The following is a 20,094-nucleotide window of genomic DNA, read 5'->3' as shown; positions in this document are numbered from 1 at the left end:
AAATTATGAATGACTTGAAAACTTAAAAAAAGAAAAAAGAAAAAAAAAAAAAGGGAAAATGAAAAAGGGTGGGTTGTATGTGATTTTGATGGTCATGGTCCAGAATCACCCAGGTTTGTCATATTATTCGAATGAACCAATGTCCCAACTTATTTCGAGGCCAATCCTGTTACAAGTTATATTTATTTATTTATTTATTTTTATGTCAACAAAAAAATCCAATTGCAATTTATTTACGATGAGACCAAGTTTGATGATATTGTTGGCCATTGGAGAAAAATGAGGTCATTGCACAGTACTAGTAGAGGGGCAAATCCTCATAATTTACGATTTTGCCACTCCTCTCACAGTCCCTCCCCAAAATCACTATTTCTTCTTCTTCTTCCCCGAACCCAATTCCCATCTCACCAAAATTTATCCTCTCAAACGAATTCCCGGAAATCCAGTTCCTCATTTTCATCTGGGTCGGTGATCACAGCATCAATGGCGGTTTCTAGTCCAGCCACTGGCACACAGACTGGTGCTGAACGCTTCTCTGTTCTGTTTGTGTGCTTAGGCAACATATGCAGAAGCCCAGCTGCAGAAGGGGTTTTCAGGGACTTGGTCAAGAAGAGGGGTTTAGATTCTAAGTTTCAGATTGACTCTGCTGGCACCATTAATTACCACGAGGTATGTATATGGAACTTCAACAGCAGTTTGGTTTCTTAGAAAAAGAAAATGGATTTCAATGTAGTAAAGCCTGAAAACTCAGAGTTACTCATTTTCTTTTCGCTCAACCGTTTTGAAATGTTACTAAAGGGAAATCAAGCAGACCCAAGAATGAGGGCAGCCTCCAAAAAGCGTGGAATTGAGATAACATCCGTATCGAGGCCCATCAGACCGTCTGATTTTAGAGACTTCGATGTGATTCTTGCTATGGACAAGCAAAATAAAGGTAGATGATTTTGTATGGTAGTCAAAATGTTATGTTTTTGGTTTGACTTTATTCTTGTTTGTGTGTGGCTCATCCTGTTTTTTCGCTTATATACTGATTCTGATTATTTCTGTGGGTGTTGATTTTGAATTTAGATGATATTTTGGATGCATTCAATAGATGGAAGTTTAGAGAGCCTCTACCTGATGAAGCTCATAAAAAAGTATATTCCCATAACTTACAAGGATTGTATGATGGTTGGATTTAGTTTCAATCGTACATTCTCATGGTGATGATGGTAATGCAGGTTAAGTTAATGTGTTCATTTTGTAAAAGGCACGATGAAACTGAAGTTCCAGATCCTTATTATGGTGGCCCACAAGGTTTTGAGCAGGTGATATTCAACTATCTTCGATAACTTCTATAGTTCTTGTGAGATTGAAACTTAAAAGCAAGGTTCCCTGTTATATTCTCTTCATGTTGTGGAATATGAAAAAGTTAGCATGCATTGGAGGAAACGGAAGAGTATTTTATGTTTTAGAAATTCACAAAGAAACAATGATGTTGTATTGGCATCCACATGTCAAACGCTTATTGGTCCCCAAACAGTTTTAAGATCAAATTCATGTAGAATGTTGTTCTTTAGTCTATACATAATTCTCTGTTTGTTGCAGTTAAATGGAAAAGGTCTTGGTCTTCTGTTCTTTTAGCCCATGCAAACTGATTTCATGCCAGGTTTTGGATTTGCTTGAAGATGCTTGTGAATCGTTATTGGATACCATTGTGGCAGAGAACAAACACGTTTTCGATTCTTAAATTCATGGTAGGCAGAGGAGTATGATTCCTTTGCAAAATGCTACCTGTTTGCTATGTAAAGCTGAACCTTGCCAGTGATGTAATTATGTTAAATAACCAGCGGTTATTTTTGATGGATACTTTATCCGAGCTTAGCTAATTCACCAAATCACAGTTGTACTAGTTGGTTATCATGGAATTGAAATATAATTTTGAAGTATGCTGTTTTTCCTTATAGTCTAGAGAACATAGTGAACAAATAAAGGTGACCTATACTTTGAGGCAGCAAACAGTAGGACTCATTAGTAGGGAAACCATAAAAAAAATAAATAAAAAAATAAAAAATAAAATTCCTTAGTCATTTGTGTCTGTCACCTGTGATTATTTTTGCAATAAGAATGTCAAGGTATTACATTTGTTTCAGTGCAGAACTCATCATGAGAAATGAGATTATTTTTATTAACCTGTGTGCGTAGATAAACAAAAGCAAATTATCCAAAGTCCAAACCAAAGCAGAAAGGACATTAATTATCATTTCCAATACTACATACATCAATTTTACACAAATGCTTCAGTTAGGTACTAAAACCTCGTTCCCGTGCTTCTATTATCTTGTTCCTTTGGTAAAGCACACAAAGTTCTATTTCACAGCTGCTGTACATTATAATATGAGCATCGTTTTCTATGGTATAACTTGTTGAAAACTATCTCATCATTATACTTGATTCCCCGGTGGCTTTAGAAAACAAAGAGTTGTAACTGTCTACGAAATAGATTTCCTTGGTTCAGACACATATCAAACTATGAAGCTCTTCTTTTTCCATCCACGTTTCCTCCTGGGGCTTGCACTGATCATGGAAGAGAATGCATTTGCAAGCTCTGAATCTTCTTCATTCACAAGGATCTTTGCGGCACTTGGGTTGGCAAGAAGAAGCTTCGCCACAAGATATCCAGCAATCGACCAAGTTTGAAACAGCCGTGACTGCTTTCCAATAAATCTTGCCCTCTTGGTGTCATAGTACTCAGGCCACTTGTCACGAGATATGCGTTTCTCAGCAGTCTCGACAGCCTTTAAGGCTATTTCTGGCCTATTCATCTTTATCGATGCTACTGTGAGCTGAAATATGCCACATGGTTAAGTTAGTTTGATAGACTACATTTCAAGCCAAAAAAATGGCAATACACCATGGTAAAAAGATGCAATCTATTAATTCAAAATCCATTTTTAAAACAAGCTTGCGAACAAAAATGGCAATACACATTGTTGAAATTCAAAAACATCAAACTTACTTGCCAGAGCAATGTTGGCCAAGAGCCTCCATTGTGGTAAGACCAAGGACTGCAAGAAAAAACTAAGTTAGAGACAGGTGGAAACAACTGGGAATAAAAACATTATAAAGACCAGTAGAGGTAGTACGTGTTCTTGGGATCACTGCCTGTGATAATACGCCATTCCTGTTCTTCAAGAGCAGGATAACATATTTTGAGTGGCATGTCTGCTACTAGTTCGTCCCATTTTGCTTCAATAAGATCCAATATGGCATGTGACTGATCCAGTGTTGCAAGGCTGCTTACGATAGACCATAAGTTCCCAAGAGAAAAGAAACGGAAGTCCATATGAGCAGGCTGCAGGTTTCCAATCAAATAACCTCCTTTACTAGGCATAAATTGCACCAGCCAAGAAGGAATCTGATCTGGATAGATATTGAACTTATTTACAGCATCATATGAGTATTCCTCTGTCTTGTAACGGTAAATCTCATTCAGTTTTCTCATATCGATCCAATAATATTCTTTTATGTGGAAGGATAATGCAACTAAACGATTGTTAAGTGCTTGTATAAGGTCAGCTGATGCATCCTCAGGAGCAAGCATCTCACGTGCAGAAAGTAATGCTGAATAAAACAGCGCCTGAAAAAACAATAAACTCTACCTTATGTAAACTGTAGGTCATTTGATCTATGTATGTTACCAGAAAATTGCTCATAAACAAGGTCACTCATTTATAATACTTAAGTTGATCAAATTATGACAACCTAATAGATTTTTATTCTAGGATTACTGAATTACTTCTTTGGCTAGCATGATTCAAACTAATAATGTACCAATTTCAACATATATGATGCCCAAAGCTTAGTTTCTAGCTAAAGGAAGGATAGAGTTTCATATCAAATTGATCTTAGCAGACATAAATTAGAGGCATTGTAGTCAAGATAATGTCAACTAACTGTAGCAGTGACATACAAGCCTTTATATTCAGCAAGTTCTCCTGAATAACCACAATCACAATCATGTACTCGACTTACCTACTAAAACAGCTAACAGCAGAGTGAAAACAATGAATGATCATAATGTTGAAAAAATGGTGGACATTCACTTCAAAACAGTCAAAATAAATCTATTTCTGAAAGCATGCCAATTAAGGTACAATTTTTGAACATAAAGAGCAAGCTGATATAGTCGATGGTAATCACCAACCCAGTATTTTAAATTAATTACAGGGAGCATATAGTCTTATTCAGCAAAAAGTGTATACCTCAAACTCCACGGACTTACATTATTTTTTGTTAGCAAACTTCTCCAGTTTCAATTCTTGCAAGCATCAGATAACTCAAATTGTATAAACAAAAGAGAAAAACAACACATAGAAACAGATTATAGGATTAATTCATCATGGAGAGTAGTTACCTGAATTTCCAGAGGATGGCCATGAATTCCCATTCGTCGATCTATCATGCAAGAACCATCTGTGACCAATAAAGTAGGGAACATATCAAAACCATCAGCAAGACACAGCTTTAGAATCATTTTAATCCCTGTTTGTACATCAACTCTCTCCTGCACTGAAAGATCTCCAGAGCATTTTCCGTATGCTCGTAATAGTATAATCCACCACAATCCTGACAGAGAGAACATAAATTGTACAATGGTAACCAAAGTCTAAATTATTAAAAATAGACACGTGAAAGTTACTTAAATATTCACCAGAATCAACTGGAGCAACACGACCAATTGCAGCTTCACCAAAGTCAGGATCTAGGACATCTTCAGTTGCAGAATCATCACCATCGAGTGGAACAGTACGAACCTTAAAACTGGCAGGCATCAATCCTTGACCAGGACTATAACAATCCATGGTTTTCTCCCAGCTCTGCCAATAAATGGAGCTTTACTCGCTAAAATGGCATAGGCAAATTAAAATGGGGGAAATGCAAAGTTGAAAACTGTACTAAAATTCAAGCTTCCAATATAGCTTTTTGGATAACGGTTCCTCCACTCCTAAGCATGCACATGGTGAACTGTGTTTAACATGCATACATCTCTAAACTAAGTCTCATAGAAAACAAAACATATGATATGTAGCCTCCAGGAAAAGCTTCCCACGATAAGGCAGTGGGATATTTAGAATGTTTTTAGATAGTAAAGCTAATGCTTAACGTGTTTCCAAATTATACGTACAAAAAAAAAAAATAAAAAAATAAAAAAATAAATGAAAAGAAAAGGAGGAAGGTAAGAATAATGACTTTCAGATCATATAGAGAAACTAATATGAGGTCTAATTCCAAGACTAATTGTAAATAAATTCTTTAAATGCTAGATGAAATGAATAGTTGCGGTTAGTTCATAATCGTTCTTTCAGTTAATTAAGAGAGAGAGAGACAATGTTAACCTGTAATTGAAGGGTGTGAAGAATGAAGTTCCGCACAATATCATACTCTCCCTTTAGAAGAAAAGCTATCCCAGAAGGTATGAAGTCACGGATAAATACTTGATCATAATTCAGAACACTGGTGCTGCTTGAGTCATTAGCAGCAATAGTTCCAACTGGATTATTACAATAATAAACAACGGAATCTTGCAGTAAACTCCATGCTTCATCCTCAATTGAATTTGCCCTTACGTTTTCCAATTTTTCTTGAACTGTTCCAGCTGTAGGTGGCTTACCATTTAACGTGAAGCCTCCATTCTCATTTTTCAGCTGTTGAACAACCTTAAATTCATCAATATCAGGTGAACTAGTTATAGGATTATGAGGAACTGGAATTGGTCTATTTGGTTCGTCCCCAAACAATATTCTATTCTTATCTTCAGCTGTTACCCCACGACCACTTTCAGCCTGTTGGCATTTGCACGTCATATTCTCCAGTCTATTAACTCCAGTTTTTCCATGAAAAACACCATCTGAACCACCCTCTGCAGCATTGAACCTCAAGCCTTTCCGTAAAGTTCTTGTATTGCTATGAACTTTTTCTGCCACCGAACTTCTCCTTCTTACATTGTTGACAGCGGATTGAACAGAAAATACTCTATTTACATTGCTAAAGCATGGATTAAAACAATAAATGCTAGGCGATGTCCCGGACATAACTTGCACAAAAGCTTCCAAACTAGCCATTAGGCACGAAGTAGACAAGATTCGATTAATTCCTGGCCACCATACTAAATATTTCAGAGGATGACACTTTGACTTGGTGATTCAAATAGCTAAGGGACCTATATAAGCAAAAAAAAGAAAATTCAAATCAAAACTCATTGAAATTAGCTATGAAAACATGATAATTATCAAGTTCCTCAATTCTAACTCATTCTGCTTAAGTAAAAACAACACAAACAGAGTAACTAAACCATGGAAAATACTCATCATGAGTCATGACCAAGCTTTGTAGGAGATTTCCTTCTGCTAATTTGGCAAAAACAAAATTTCGACCAGGGAATACAAAACAAAGTCTGAGAAAACAACAGTAATTAGTTCAGAAAATTAACTGTATCTTAGATCCATAAAAGAGATTCATAAGGCTGAGACAAAATGAGAAAGACAAAGGAAGCAGAGAGACTACAACTTTCAACTAAAACACCATTGGAGGCTTAAGATTACCACCAATCGTCTCCACTCTTCCATACCAAAACACAGTAGCTTTGCTTCAGTTAACCCCAAAAAAAAAAAAAAAAAAAAAAAAAGTTATAAAACCAGATTTTCTCACCTAGGGTTATAATCTGTTAACTTTTTCCTTTCCCAGAAAAATTTCTCCGGAAATGAAGAGGATTTTGGACTAACAGGATGTGTCTTTTCCCTTCTACTTTTTTGTTGTTGCAAACGGGATTGAGTTTCTCCTGGTTTCTTGGGCGCGATAGCAAACAGACGGCGTCGTTGAAGGCAGCGAATGGGGACAGACAGCAAGGCCTTGTAAATGGGCCTCCATTTTTAAAGATCAGGCCCGGTTGTGCCGGAAAACAGATATTAACAAAATCAAAGTATCCGTTTTTTTTTTTTTTTTTTTGGCCTTTCATTTCGCTAATCAAAATATTATATTGGCACTACCCAATTTTTTCTTTTAATTTTTTTTTTCGAACATATAATAAAGAAAATGAGGAATTTAATGTGTACATAACACAGGTTTGATCACAATTGCTATATAATTAACGTTTTTTTTTTTTAATATTATCTAATTAATGCATTTTGTCATTGACTTTTCTTCTTAATCATTGACGTGGGAAAAAAAAAACAAAAATCCTAAAAGTGTCTCTTAAAAATTTGGAAATAATTTAAGGTTGACATTTGTTGAAAAATAAAAAATGGAGTAAATTAGGTGAAAGAAGGTATAGTTGTTGTAACTATTTTAAAGGGGGAAAAAAAAAGAAGAGAAAAAGAGCAAAGGTTTAGTTATTCCCCCGCCTTAACCCAAACCGATTATCCATGAACTTTGGTGTCAATTGTGATCCACACTTATTTTAGAAAAGGGCCAGGGCATGATTTGGATAGCCTGACTAATTAACAAAACGTCATGCACTTCAAGAGCTGAAAAGGACAAGGAAAGCTGCTGACCTTTCTTAACAGAAATGATGATACAAAATTGTCTAGGCCCATATCAAACAGAGAATTTGAACAACGCCACAAACAATCTATCAGCAAAGGAAATCTGGATATGTGAGATTCCCATCTCGAAAAATTTCATTTAGTTGAAAATCTTAAATATGGAACATTAACCAGATATAGCAGCTAGCATTTTCTAAATTCAGAAAAATTAAAAAATGCAAAAGAAACATCCAAAGACAAATCTATAACCATTATAAACAGCATGTATATGTCAAAGCTGTTTTCATTTACTTTTCTAGATCAGTACAGGTGTTACCTAATTTTGAATCTAGTTACATCTATCCTCTCTGAACTAGAAGTTATAGTAAAAACTTGCATGGTTTTCAGATCAAATTCACACATCGTCCATGTTCTGATCATTATCATTGTCCCCGTCATAATATTCATCATCACGTTGAATGTGCTTGTCTTGGGTGTGCTCTGAGATGACATTGGGGAAATTTTTTTATGGAAAACAAAAAAACATAAAGTGTCAAAAGCTGAGAGAAAAACAACAGAACATAAAAATGTGTGTGATTATCACCAAAACAGAACATGTGTGCCTCCATGGCCAAAACAAAAATGTGTGTCCACTTGTGGACACGTAGTGGTGCAAGTATAATTGAGTTGGTCAGAATTTTCACTTACGATCCACACGCTCATCAGGGTTCTGCTCATCTTCATCAAAATCGGGAATATAAAAATCTGGCGGAACCTGTAAAACAAACCACATCGCTCTTGTTTAACTGTTGGGTCTTGACCATTTTCTAGCTATTTATCAAACATGGCTGGCATGTATATGAGAGAAGAATTGCTATTTATCATATTTGAAACTTTTGAAACCAAGTTTAATACTAAAGCAACAGGGCAACTGCTTGGTTCCATACTTGTTTAATTATGAGCAATGCAAATCAAAGATAGCAGGCATGTATAAGCATGAATCAGATAATATTAAAATGTAATCATGAGTGTCTAAGAGGAAGCAACTCGGGTGTACAGGGATATGAAACTGCACTTCGCATTCAAGGAAAGAATGGGCTTATCACATAACAGATTGCTCACACATAATATTTAAATGCTACTGACCTCTTGCATTTGTACACTGGGAGCATGTTGGATGTAGCGGAGATTTTCCAAAACCTGCACTTTTATCGTGCTAAGATATGATTTACTATTTAAATTCTCCTGCAAAGTCAACATCGACCCCAAAGAAAGAAAACAATTACAATCAGGAAGGATTTTGATAGAACCTTTATTGCAAAATTCAAACTAAGAATACAAACTTTATGTATCTGACCATGTAAAGCCATTATATCATATGATCCAACAAATCTGGCAACAAATTCTACAAGAAAAATTCTATTCAATGTCAAGAACTGCATTATAGGACAAAAGTAACAAAAACAACATACTATATGACCATTCGGTATCTTCAATGAAAACTCCGGGGCAAAATACTTAATATACTCGTTCTCTGGGATATCTGCATAAATAATGAAAATGGCAAAAATCAAAATAGAATGGAACTAAATTTATACCAAAATATACAATACTCACCTCACAATGGGGGAAGACTAATCCTAGACTAATACCAACATATATATTGTTACTGCATAATTTTCACTTTCAGAGCTTAACTATGAACCCCATGAATATAACAGAAACATCTAAAAATACCAAAGATGAAAAAAGTGTCAACAAGAGCAAAACCATACATTTATAATGTCAATAAGAGCAAAACAATACAATTATGTTGCAGATGTAACCCCCCTCCCACCCTGTCAGGCCCCAAAAAAAATAAAAAGCACCACCATGATGCAAGATGGAAACAACCTCTAAAAACTTATCAGAGAAGAGGAAAAACAGATTCTAAGGCCCAAACATTAATTTGGCATGATCTAGGACAAGATGGGCTTATTTGGGATCTTCAAGGATTTTAGTAGATTAATTTAGTTTCCTATTTTTAATTAGAGCATTTTATTATTTAATTAGGTTTCCTATTGTTTTCAGTTTCTTAATGTTATTAGTTTCCTTATTTAACTAGGTTTCCTATTATTTTAGTTTCCTAATATTCTTAGATGATTTTAATATAAATAGGGTTCTTTGTAATTCTGGGAGCAGTTAATGAATATTACAAGAATTTTATGAGATTATTTTCTCTGGTTTTGTGTGATGCAAAACAAACTTAGGTGTGATGCCTAGGGTTTTGGGAGTGATTCCTAAAATCAATCTAGTGTGATACTAGATTCCTATCTATTTCTTTCTATTTTCCTTCCTGCCCTATCTGTCCTACATCAGTTTGGTATCAGAGCCTGGTTCCAACCCTAGCCGCGTAAACAGTTCCGTCAACAGTAACTCTTCGGCGTGAACAGTAACCCATAGCGTGAACAGTAATCCGACGTGAACAGTGTCGGTGATCAGATTGTTTCTTTGGATTAAAGAATCATGACTACAAGATCTGGAAAGAGTTTTAGAGGAAGAATAACTGACAATCAATTTGAAGAATTATTTATTCGTATGGTCGAACAAGTGGAGTCTCTTAATGTTCGGGTTAGTAATATTGAAGCCCAAATATCTCAACCTAGCAGTTCTTCAACTAACAATGAACAAGATGAGAATCCTGAAGCCAATGAGGATAAAAGTCAAGAGAAGCTGCCAGCAAAGACAATTGCTCCAGTGCCTTTCCCTGCAGCCCAACAGACACCTAATTGGGTGAGAGATATATTGCAATCAACACAAGGACGTCACAATACGTTTGATGACATCACAAAGAGGGTAAAGATTGAAGTACCAGATTTCGAAGGTAAAGTAAATCCAACTGAGTTTGCTGATTGGCTTTCTTCCATTGAAGAATATTTTGATTGGTATGATATGGATGATGATCGGAGAGTAAGGTTCGCTAAGATGAAGCTAGTAGGTCTTGCCAAAATTTGGTGGATGGGTGTTGAAGGAGATTTAAGGAGAATGGGATCACCACCCATTGGTACTTGGCAAGAAATGAAAGCCAAGCTTAGGGAAAAATACATGCCTACCAATTACTATGATAAATTATGTGAACAAGCAATCAACTTGAAGCAAGGTAATTTATCAGTTGCTGAGTATATGCAGAAGTTTGATGAGTTGAAGACTCGAAGCCAACTACTTGAAGATCCAAGGCAAACATTAGCAAGATTTAAATCTGGTTTGAGGTCCCACATTAGGAGGGAGCTACTAAGACAACCTATCTACGGCTTAGAGCAAGCTTTTCAAGTTTCTTTGGATTTGGAGGAGTATCTTGGAAGTTTCAAAAGACTGAATATAAATCGCAGCAGCAGAGTTGTAACAAATCAGCCTTCAAAACAACCTATGAAGGTCAAGGTACCTGTTCCTAATGCTTCTGAACTTAGAGGAAAAGGCAACCAATGTTTCAAATGTGGACAGCCTGGTCATATGGCATATAATTGTCCTAAAAGAAACCTACATCTTGATGTAGAACATCATGAAGAACCTGATCAACAAAGAGAGGAAGATGAAGACAATTTCAACTATGGAGTTTATAATCCTGATGACTTGGAAGAAGATGAAGTAGATACTTCATTAAGTGCTGTTGTTAGACGTATCCTTTCAATTCCGAAAGATGAGAAGGAAGATTGGAAACGCACCTCTATTTTTCAAATGTTGGTTCGTTGTGAAAATCAAGCACAAAAACTTATCATTGATGGTGGGAGTAGTATGAATGTTGTGTCGGCATCTATGGTAGGACGATTAAAACTTCCTATTGAACCGCATCCACATCCATATAAAGTAGCATGGATTGACAGTACTTCAATTCCGGTAACCCAACGCTGTCTAGTTTCTTTTTCATGTGGGGTTTACAATGACTCAATTTGGTGTGATGTGATTCCGATGAAAGTAACACATCTTCTTCTGGGTCGTCCTTGGCTGTATGATAGAGATGTGTTTCACTGTGGGAGAGAAAATACCTACTCTTTCATGTTCAAAGGTAGGAAGGTTGTGTTGAAGCCTATGACGGTAGCTGAGATGGATAAGTATAAGGTGGAAAAACCAAGTAAGGTTTCTAACAATCCACAAAAGTCTCTACATATTCTCACTAAGAAGAATTTTGAGCGAGAAAGTAAGAAAAATGGAGTTATATATGCTGTTCTAGCAAAGGAAATAAAGAAGGAAACAGCAACCAGCAAGCAAACGTTTCCAGTAGAGATTCAGAAGTTGTTGTCTGATTTTTCAGATTTGGTTCCGGAAGAATTTCCAAGTGAATTACCTCCTTTACGTAACATTCAGCATGCCATAGACTTTGTACCAGGAGCTCAATTCCCTAATCTTCCAGCATATCGTATGAACCCTAGCGAGCATGCGGAGCTTAAGAGGCAAGTGGAGGAGTTGCTGTCCAAGGGATTTATCCGTGAGAGTTTAAGTCCTTGTGCTGTTCCGGCTTTGCTTACACCTAAGAAAGATGGGAGTTGGCGAATGTGTGTTGATAGTCGTGCGATTAACAAGATTACAATCCAATATCGCTTCCCTATCCCTCGCTTTGATGACATGTTGGACATGATGGCTGGTTCGTGTATATTTTCAAAATTGGATCTAAAAAGTGGATATCATCAAATTCGTCTAAGGCCCGGAGATGAGTGGAAAACAGCTTTCAAAACAAAGGATGGTCTTTATGAATGGCTGGTAATGCCATTTGGTCTTTCAAATGCTCCAAGTACATTTATGAGGTTTATGAATCAAATTCTACAGCCATTCTTTGGTAAATTTTTGGTAGTATATTTTGATGATATATTGATATATAGCAAGAGCAGGGAAGACCATCTTTCACATTTGCAGCAAGTTATGAGAGTTCTTCGACAAGAGAAGCTCTACATAAATTTGAAGAAATGTTGTTTTATGACATCATCAGTGGTATTCTTAGGTTATGTTGTTTCATCAAGAGGGCTGGAAATGGATCCTTTGAAGATTAAAGCTATCCTAGAGTGGCCAATTCCTAGCTCATTGCAAGAGGTACGAAGCTTTCATGGATTAGCTACATTTTATCGAAGATTTATTCGGAATTTCAGCTCAATTATGGCTCCAATAACTGATTGTATGAAGAAAAATCAATTTCTTTGGACCAAGACTGCAACAAAAGCTTTGGAAGAGGTTAAGAAAAGATTGACTGAAGCACCAATTCTTCGACTCCCAGATTTTTCAAAGGTTTTTGAGGTAGCATGTGATGCATCTAATGTGGGAATTGGTGGCATACTTAGTCAAGAAGGGCATCCAATTGCATTTTTCAGTGAGAAATTCAATGAAGCTAAGCAAAAGTATTCTACTTATGACAAAGAATTTTATGCGGTGGTTCAAGCTTTGCGATATTGGCGTCATTATCTCATATCAAAGGAGTTTATTCTATTTTCAGATCATGAAGCCCTCAAGTACATCAACTCACAAAAGAAGATGAATTATCGGCATGGGAAATGGATTTCTTTCTTGCAAGAATACTCATTCCTTATCAAACACAAATCTGGTGCAGAAAACAAGGTTGCTGATGCATTGAGTAGAGTTGTGTATATCTTAGCTTCTATGGCAATTCAAGTTGTGGGGTTTGAATCTCTTAAAAGGGATTATCCTTCTTGTAAGGATTTCAGCCTTATACATGCAGCTTTAACAAGAGGACAGCTAGGTGAATACCCTAATTTTTCACTACATGATGGTTATCTTTTTAAAGAAACCAAACTTTGTTTGCCTAATACATCATTACGTGAGCAAATGATTTGGAAATTACATGGTGGAGGGGCAGCTGGTCATTTTGGAAGAGATAAAACCATAGCCATGGTTGAAGATCGATTCTATTGGCCAACTTTGAAGAGAGATGTTATCAAAACAATTTCTCGATGTCGGATATGTCAATTATCAAAAGGAAGGAAGAAGAATACAGGTTTGTATATGCCTCTTCCCATACCTCATGAGCCATGGAAAGAGTTAAGCATGGATTTTGTTTTAGGATTACCTAAAACAATAAGGGGGCATGATTGCATAATGGTTGTGGTTGATAGATTTTCAAAAATGGCACACTTTATTGCCTGTTCAAAGACCATGGATGCTGTTCATGTAGCTAAATTATTTTTCAAAGAAATAGTTCGTCTTCATGGACTACCTATGACAATAGTTTCAGATCGGGATGTAAAGTTCATGAGTTATTTTTGGAGAACCTTATGGAAGACAATGAATACTAAATTGAAGTTCTCTTCTGCTTTTCATCCACAATCAGATGGTCAAACAGAAGTTGTAAATCGAAGCTTGGGAGATTTACTTCGCTGTTTAGTTGGAGATCACATATCTAGTTGGGATCAAATACTTCCTATGGCAGAATTTGCATATAATAGCTCCATAAATAGGAGCACAGGTCGCAGTCCATTTGAAATTGTAACTGGGATGCTTCCTAGGAAGCCTCTTGACTTGGTTCCTTTACCTTTGGCAGCAAGACCAAGTGCTGAAGCTGAAACTTTTGGAAGACACATTCAAGAAATTCATGATGATATTTGCAGAAAACTTGCTCTAAGTAATGAAAGCTACAAGGCACATGCTGATTTGAAGAGAAAATTTGCTGAATTTAATGAAGGGGATATGGTAATGGTTCGGATACGGCCTGAGCGTTTTCCTAGGGGCACTTATAAGAAGCTACATTCAAGGAATGTTGGTCCATATAAGATTTTAAAGAAAATCAGCTCAAATGCCTATGTCCTTGATCTACCAAAGGATATGGGTATAAGTAATGTCTTCAATATTGAGGATCTAAGTTCTTATGAGGGACATGAAAATGATACAGCAAGAGGTAGCAAGGCAGCAAGTCTACCATCTACATTTCGATTAAAAGAGGAAATTGAAGATGTTGTTGATCATCAAATAGTATCAACTAGAGGTGGAGGATATCAACGGTATCTTATCAAGTGGAAGGACCGACCACTTTCAGATTGCACATGGATCACTGACCAAGAATTTCAGAAACTCAATCAAGACCTCTATGATCAATTTCATGCCATCAACTCGCCGGGGTCGAGTTTTTCTAAGCCAAGGGGAATTGATGCAAGATGGAAACAACCTCTGAAAACTTATCAGAGAAGAGGAAAAACAAATTCTAAGGCCCAAACATTAATTTGGCATGATCTAGGACAAGATGGGCTTATTTGGGATCTTCAAGGATTTTAGTAGATTAATTTAGTTTCCTATTTTTAATTAGAGCATTTTATTATTTAATTAGGTTTCCTATTGTTTTCAGTTTCTTAATTCTGGGAGCAGTTAATGAATATTACAAGAATTTTATGAGATTATTTTCTCTGGTTTTGTGTGATGCAAAACAAACTTAGGTGTGATGCCTAGGGTTTTGGGAGTGATTCCTAAAATCAATCTAGTGTGATACTAGATTCCTATCTATTTCTTTCTATTTTCCTTCCTGCCCTATCTGTCCTACATCACACCACCAACTACAACTCACAACTCTATACCATATTAATATCTCAGGAAAACCTTATCTCACCAAGTCAATGAAGAAATACGTAATTATATGTTCACATTGTTGGATAAGTGTGATACCATAACCAATCTCACCAAGTCCACAAAGAAATCAATACTATCGTATCATATTTTATGAAAATTAAAAGATAACGTTAAAATTCCCTTAACATACCATTGGGAAGTTCTGTGTCTAGAAGAACTCCAGTTTCAAGAGTCCAACAACGTGCAACATTCTCTTTTGTATATCCCCCACCTCCAGTAACCTGCAGGCAAAACATAATCTCTAAGTAACCCATACCCATGCCAGATGTAAGAAACAGATGATCTACATGGAATAATAAGTCGAAATAGAAGAGATACCAATAATGGCAAATTGAATTTCTTCACAAACCGAACACATTCAGCATGACCTGTATGAAGCATCAACGTGGCAACAGTTATCGTACTCTACAATTTATAGCTGAACAACAGCATCTAGTTCGAGACCACTAATAAGATCTAAAAGGCTAAGCTACAGCTATGGATTGTAAGTTTGAGCAAAATTTCAACCTTTTCATTTCTTTAGTTCCAATTAAGTCCTCCATTTTGTCAAATAATGCAATACTCCTTTCTGTTACAGTTATGACTTGAATATAGAATGGGAAGATTAGCACATTTACCAATGACATTCATGCTAAATGGTAAATACTTGAAAAATGTCAATTTTCAAACAAAAAGCACTTGCATGGTCTTCCCACCCTTTCCCATTTAGCATATTTTCACCAAATTTAAGGGATTAGAACTTCCATTTACACTCACTTGGACATTAAACTACATGCATTAAATACTTTACATTGCATAATTTAGCCAAAATCAGTACTTCAGTAACAAAAAGGTGATTGTAATGAACATACTATAGCAATACGACCAAAAATATACATTCGACAATAGTATAATAGGGAAAGAAAATAATTTTAAATTACAAGGAGATATGCACCGTCAATGGAGAGATTGAAGCAGCCCAAGCGATCTCCAGCAAGTGAATCTGCCCCACATTGGAGAACTATGACACCTGGTTGATAAATTTCAACAACCTTGGAAATAATCTACAAAATTGGATTGGCAAGGATACGGTTTACAATAGACAGCATAGGCTAAAATGAAGACATTAACCTTGAGCATGCACACTTTTAAAATTTACAACCTTGAGCATGCACGCTTTTAAAATTTAACCAGAACTTACAGTTTTGAACAGGCGAGTGAAGCTAGTGTCGTCTATTCCATCTTTGAGTGGAACATTAATAGCATAAAATTTTCCTTCTCTTTCTCCTATTTCCTTCATTACAAATATATTAATAAGTAACATCATCATTTCCATTATATAAAGATTATCAATAAATCACCTTACCAATAGTTCCAGCAAAAATGAATATATGAGTTTTCATAAAGCAAATTCTTCAAGGATCTATCATATGAATGGGCAGCTATTAAACCTTATAACACTGAGAACAATCAGGGCAAGCATACCAAATCACCTTCTCCGTTTCATTTGCACCAATAAAGTAGGAAACATAAGTATATATTCCAAAAAGGAAAGCGCCACTTAGAGAAAATACTAATACAGTAGAGATATAGCTGGCTGTCCTCATAAAGTTAAACGATCAAACAGAAACACTGTAGCCATAATAAGTTCCTTATGGGACCTATTATAACTGACGAAAGTTTAAAATGTTGGTGGGGAAAAAAATATAGGCTTCCAACAAAACAATATATTTTTTCACAAAAGGACATTATAATTGAACAAATTTCATGACATTTCCAAGTAAAAGACATTAGCTGAAAATAGAAATAAGTGTGTATGGCTAAGATAATGGACTTTCTATGTCCAAGTAACTCATGTTTACAGTGATTACTCCAAAAGCAGGTTGAAATCGCATCCCACGAATATTTTTCCTAGAGAAGGGGAATATAATTCTATCTATTAGAGTAATCACATGTTGAACCTTGACTTCTAAAACCTACTATTTCTTTCTAACCATATTGTCCAATAGATAAAGATATGCAGTTTGGTTAAAAATTTTGAAAACTAAAATATCAAAATATATTTGGAGTTACAAACCAAGCATAGCCTATACCATGTAGAATCAAAATGGAAATTTTCTTATTTGGGTACTATAACCTATTAGAAGATTAGAAAGTCACCTTTACATCACCAGTTCCAGGAAAAAACATATCTCCAAACTTGTGAAAACTAACAGTCATTACCCTGTCATGTTGAACTTTGCAGATTCAATTAAAGTTCAATGAGAGCATAAAACAATAAATAGAATTTGATCATTTTACTTCATATGAGTACTGAAATATTAGTCCAACTTATAGTATTGGGTACAACCAAAATAAAATTCCATCCAAGGAGTGTTCCTAGACTGAGAAAAAAAACTACGTACAAGTGAAGGACAGTTTTCTTGATCTGAATTAAAGAAGACCTAACCTAGAGGTTGCTACGAACCACAGCATTGTATTTAGAAGGAATCCAAAGCTTCTCGTCTATGAATGCAAATTATTAATATTTCCTACCTATGGTTAAAAGTCTGAATAATAGCTGCCTAGCTACACAATTTGAGTGGTAACATTTAACATTAAAGATGCAACACACTTTGTCAGTAACCATTGTCCAGCAGACACATTAGACTTTTCAGCACATATCCACCCAAATAAAAACTGGACTTGCAATACAAGCTTGATCAAGCCAAATCTGCTGATTTTTCTAATAGCGAGCTACAGGTGGTAATAGTTCTCTTTTCAAATCTCAAACAATTCTAACTTTTAGCATACCTCATATCTAAAAAAGAGTAGTGAATAAAATGTTTTACCTGTCAGTAAAATAAAAGGCTTCTTCAACACCATCACCATGATGAACATCTATATCAATGTATAAAACACGGGCATGATGTTTTAGGAGCTCCAAGATTCCCAAGACCAAGTCATTGATATAACAAAATCCAGATGCCTCGCATTTCTTGGCATGATGTAGTCCACCAGCCCAGTTTATAGCAATGTCACAAAGTTGATTGTTCAGTCTGCGTGCAGCATCTGCAAGAAAATTTCAATGAGCAGATGTAGCCACAAAAGAACAAGCCAAATGCTAAAAACAGAATTATTATATGATTTACCTATTGTTCCACCAGCATAAATTTGACAAAATTCAAACAAGTTCTCGAAAACAGGACAATCTTCTCCAAGGTTATCTGGTACAACGAGAGCAAATGAAGGAATAAATCTCAACAATATCAAAGAATCTGGAAATAGTATCTGTGGCACTACGTCTTCAGTTGATTCAAGGGTCAGATTAATGTGCTTTATATTGAGATACCGTACTCATAGAAGAAAAATGAAATAAGCAAACACAAAGTCATACATCTTGCCAATTCATTCGAGAACAAATGCTGCGTGTCAGGTGTAATCCGATGTAAGAACTCAACATAGTCAGCTGAATGGAATTGAGCAAGCTCAACCGGATATGCCTTGTGAGGCCTCTGCATCATATTACACAAAACAACCCCAAAAAAATTGATATTTAGCAACTACTTAAACCTTTAAAACACATAGAAAACAAGAAAAAAGTAAATACAAAATTAGGGACGAACATAGATTTCCATCTTTTTGTGGAGCTCGTAGGAGAGGACGAGATGGTGGGTCATACACAGTCGGTGGGGCTTCATTGGATGGTTAGGCCCAAAGTAAACGCTTCCCACGTCCCCTGCAATAATTTTTTAGTGTAAGTACCTTGCAAATGCCCTAAGCGCATTTTAGTTGCCTAGACAAAAAAAAAAAAAAAAAAATCAAACCCTAAAAGAAAATATAACGAAACTCAAAAATTCTACTCCGTATAACAAAGAAATCAGAAGAAATTAGAGTTTAAACCTGCTTGGTTGCCTTAGAAAAAAAAAAAAAAATCAAACTCTGAAGAAAATATAACGAAACTCAAAAATTCTACTCCATGTTAACAAAGAGATTAGAAGTAAATAGAGTTTAAAATCAGTCAATGTTTCCTTTGTAGCCAAGGAAGCGCATAGAATGGAAATTGAAAAGCCGAAATATCGAACCAGGACAAGGGATTTTCGGAATCCCAAAATGAATAAAGATAATAGAAACAAAATGAAAAGTGAAAAAAGAAAAAAAAATGAAAAAGAAAAAGGAAAAAAAGAGAAACTGAAATTTGTGGAGAATAGAAAAGAGAACCATCGTAGAAGTAGGAGATTCTGTCTTTGGAGCGCATTGCAGAGTGAAAGATAAGGCCTAGCAAACAATATGAGCTACTAATAATATGGTTATAATATTTACTAATATTAAGCTTCCGCCATTTTCAGACCTCTACACCAGAAGAGAGGCCGAGAGGAAGAAAAGTGAAAGAAAGCGAATACCAGTACCCACACGATGTGGCTGGAGAAGGTAAAACGACACGGTCTGTTTTAATTTCTCACATTTTGATAGAATACGGCGTCGTATTATTTATTAATTCACTCACATTCCAATTCCATGTGCCTTTTGGTTTTCTTTCAACGTAATTTGCATGTCCCTTTGTTGAATAGTGTTAATTATTATTTTTTTATGATTATTTTTCAGGATAAGTACCAAAAAAAAAAAAAGAGTATATAATCCTTGAAATTATTAAATAACGACTAAAATATTGTGTGTGAAAATTATTTAAATACTGAGAAGCAGAAATCTCATCAATGAAAAAAGGATACAATTGAGATTATTTCTGACAAATTTTTTAGGGTTTTAATTATGGCATTAGTCTATACTAGCATTTCAAGTATCTGAATCCACCATCATATACGCCAATATTCAGTAGAAATTTTTATGCTAATTGTAATAACAAGAACCTTATCCTCAAATTATATTACCAAAAAGTGCTATTTAACTTTGTTTCCTATTTTTTGCTTTAGCATGAGTTGGAACTCATATCATAAGGCTTCATGTTTGGCTTGTTCGTAACTTTTTTACTAATTCATCAGATCGATATGTTTTCTTAACTCAAAGATTATGTTATGAC

The 20,094-nt window shown here is 35.6% G+C and overlaps 3 protein-coding genes across 11 annotated transcripts; 1 reads left to right on the top strand and 2 right to left on the bottom strand.

Moving 5' to 3' along the window:
• Positions 1–234: 234 nt before the first annotated feature.
• LOC107410529 (uncharacterized) lies at positions 235–1,928 on the top strand. The gene is made up of 5 exons (XM_016017968.4): positions 235–669; positions 799–934; positions 1,069–1,136; positions 1,221–1,307; positions 1,649–1,928. Exons 1-5 carry the CDS (start codon positions 280–282, stop codon positions 1,727–1,729), a joined length of 762 nt encoding a protein of 253 aa, XP_015873454.1. The 5' UTR covers positions 235–279; the 3' UTR covers positions 1,730–1,928.
• A 218-nt stretch (positions 1,929–2,146) lies between these two features.
• On the bottom strand, positions 2,147–6,878 carry LOC107410528 (alkaline/neutral invertase E, chloroplastic). Of its 6 annotated transcripts, none has more exons than XM_016017965.4 (8): positions 6,691–6,876; positions 6,335–6,436; positions 5,379–6,202; positions 4,694–4,859; positions 4,397–4,608; positions 3,126–3,619; positions 2,999–3,047; positions 2,147–2,825 (listed from the first exon to the last, which is right to left on the bottom strand). In XM_016017965.4, the coding sequence occupies exons 3-8, from the start codon at positions 6,102–6,104 to the stop codon at positions 2,505–2,507; spliced, it is 1,968 nt and encodes a 655-aa protein (XP_015873451.1). In that variant the 5' UTR covers positions 6,105–6,202; positions 6,335–6,436; positions 6,691–6,876; the 3' UTR covers positions 2,147–2,504. The 6 variants fall into 6 exon arrangements, with proteins under 6 accessions (XP_015873451.1, XP_015873452.1, XP_060668004.1 ...); XM_016017966.4 differs by having other exon boundaries at positions 6,347–6,436; XM_060812021.1 differs by having other exon boundaries at positions 5,379–6,203; positions 6,352–6,436.
• A 732-nt stretch (positions 6,879–7,610) lies between these two features.
• Positions 7,611–19,495, bottom strand: LOC107410510 (histone deacetylase 9). 4 transcript variants are annotated; one of them, XM_060812023.1, is made up of 14 exons: positions 19,278–19,494; positions 18,683–18,852; positions 18,454–18,571; positions 18,209–18,283; positions 17,909–18,128; positions 17,238–17,301; positions 16,279–16,371; positions 16,033–16,141; positions 15,417–15,466; positions 15,229–15,319; positions 8,975–9,045; positions 8,649–8,747; positions 8,211–8,277; positions 7,611–8,003 (listed from the first exon to the last, which is right to left on the bottom strand). In XM_060812023.1, the coding sequence occupies exons 2-14, from the start codon at positions 18,755–18,757 to the stop codon at positions 7,918–7,920; spliced, it is 1,218 nt and encodes a 405-aa protein (XP_060668006.1). In that variant the 5' UTR covers positions 18,758–18,852; positions 19,278–19,494; the 3' UTR covers positions 7,611–7,917. The 4 variants fall into 4 exon arrangements, 3 of the variants coding, with proteins under 3 accessions (XP_060668006.1, XP_015873427.2, XP_060668007.1); XM_016017941.4 differs by having other exon boundaries at positions 18,683–18,795; XM_060812024.1 differs by having other exon boundaries at positions 18,683–18,795; positions 19,380–19,493.
• Between the last annotated feature and the right edge of the window lie 599 nt (positions 19,496–20,094).

This window comes from Ziziphus jujuba, chromosome 10 (genome assembly GCF_031755915.1).
Source record: "Ziziphus jujuba cultivar Dongzao chromosome 10, ASM3175591v1".
In the NCBI taxonomy this organism is placed as follows: Eukaryota; Viridiplantae; Streptophyta; class Magnoliopsida; order Rosales; family Rhamnaceae; genus Ziziphus; species Ziziphus jujuba.
This window is presented reverse-complemented; position numbering and strand designations above follow the sequence as displayed.

Bases quoted from the DNA above. Each gene is read 5' to 3' on its own strand.
- LOC107410510 (XM_016017941.4), bottom strand. From the start codon at position 19,314: ATGCGCTCCAAAGACAGAATCTCCTACTTCTACGATG. The intron at 18,572-18,682 runs GTTCGTCCCTAA...AATATGATGCAG, and splicing joins ACAAAAAGATGGAAATCTAT to AGGCCTCACAAGGCATATCC. The intron at 8,004-8,210 runs GTAAGTGAAAAT...ATGTCATCTCAG, and splicing joins CCCTGATGAGCGTGTGGATC to AGCACACCCAAGACAAGCAC.
- LOC107410528 (XM_016017967.4), bottom strand. From the start codon at position 6,104: ATGGCTAGTTTGGAAGCTTTTGTGCAAGTTATGTCCGGGACATCGCCT. The intron at 3,048-3,125 runs GTACTACCTCTA...TTTTTCTTGCAG, and splicing joins GGCAGTGATCCCAAGAACAC to TCCTTGGTCTTACCACAATG. The intron at 2,826-2,998 runs GTAAGTTTGATG...GGCATATTTCAG, and splicing joins GGCCAACATTGCTCTGGCAA to CTCACAGTAGCATCGATAAA.
- LOC107410529 (XM_016017968.4), top strand. From the start codon at position 280: ATGAGGTCATTGCACAGTACTAGTAGAGGGGCAAATCCTCATAATTTA. The intron at 935-1,068 runs GTAGATGATTTT...TTTTGAATTTAG, and splicing joins TATGGACAAGCAAAATAAAG to ATGATATTTTGGATGCATTC. The intron at 1,308-1,648 runs GTGATATTCAAC...ATTTCATGCCAG, and splicing joins GCCCACAAGGTTTTGAGCAG to GTTTTGGATTTGCTTGAAGA.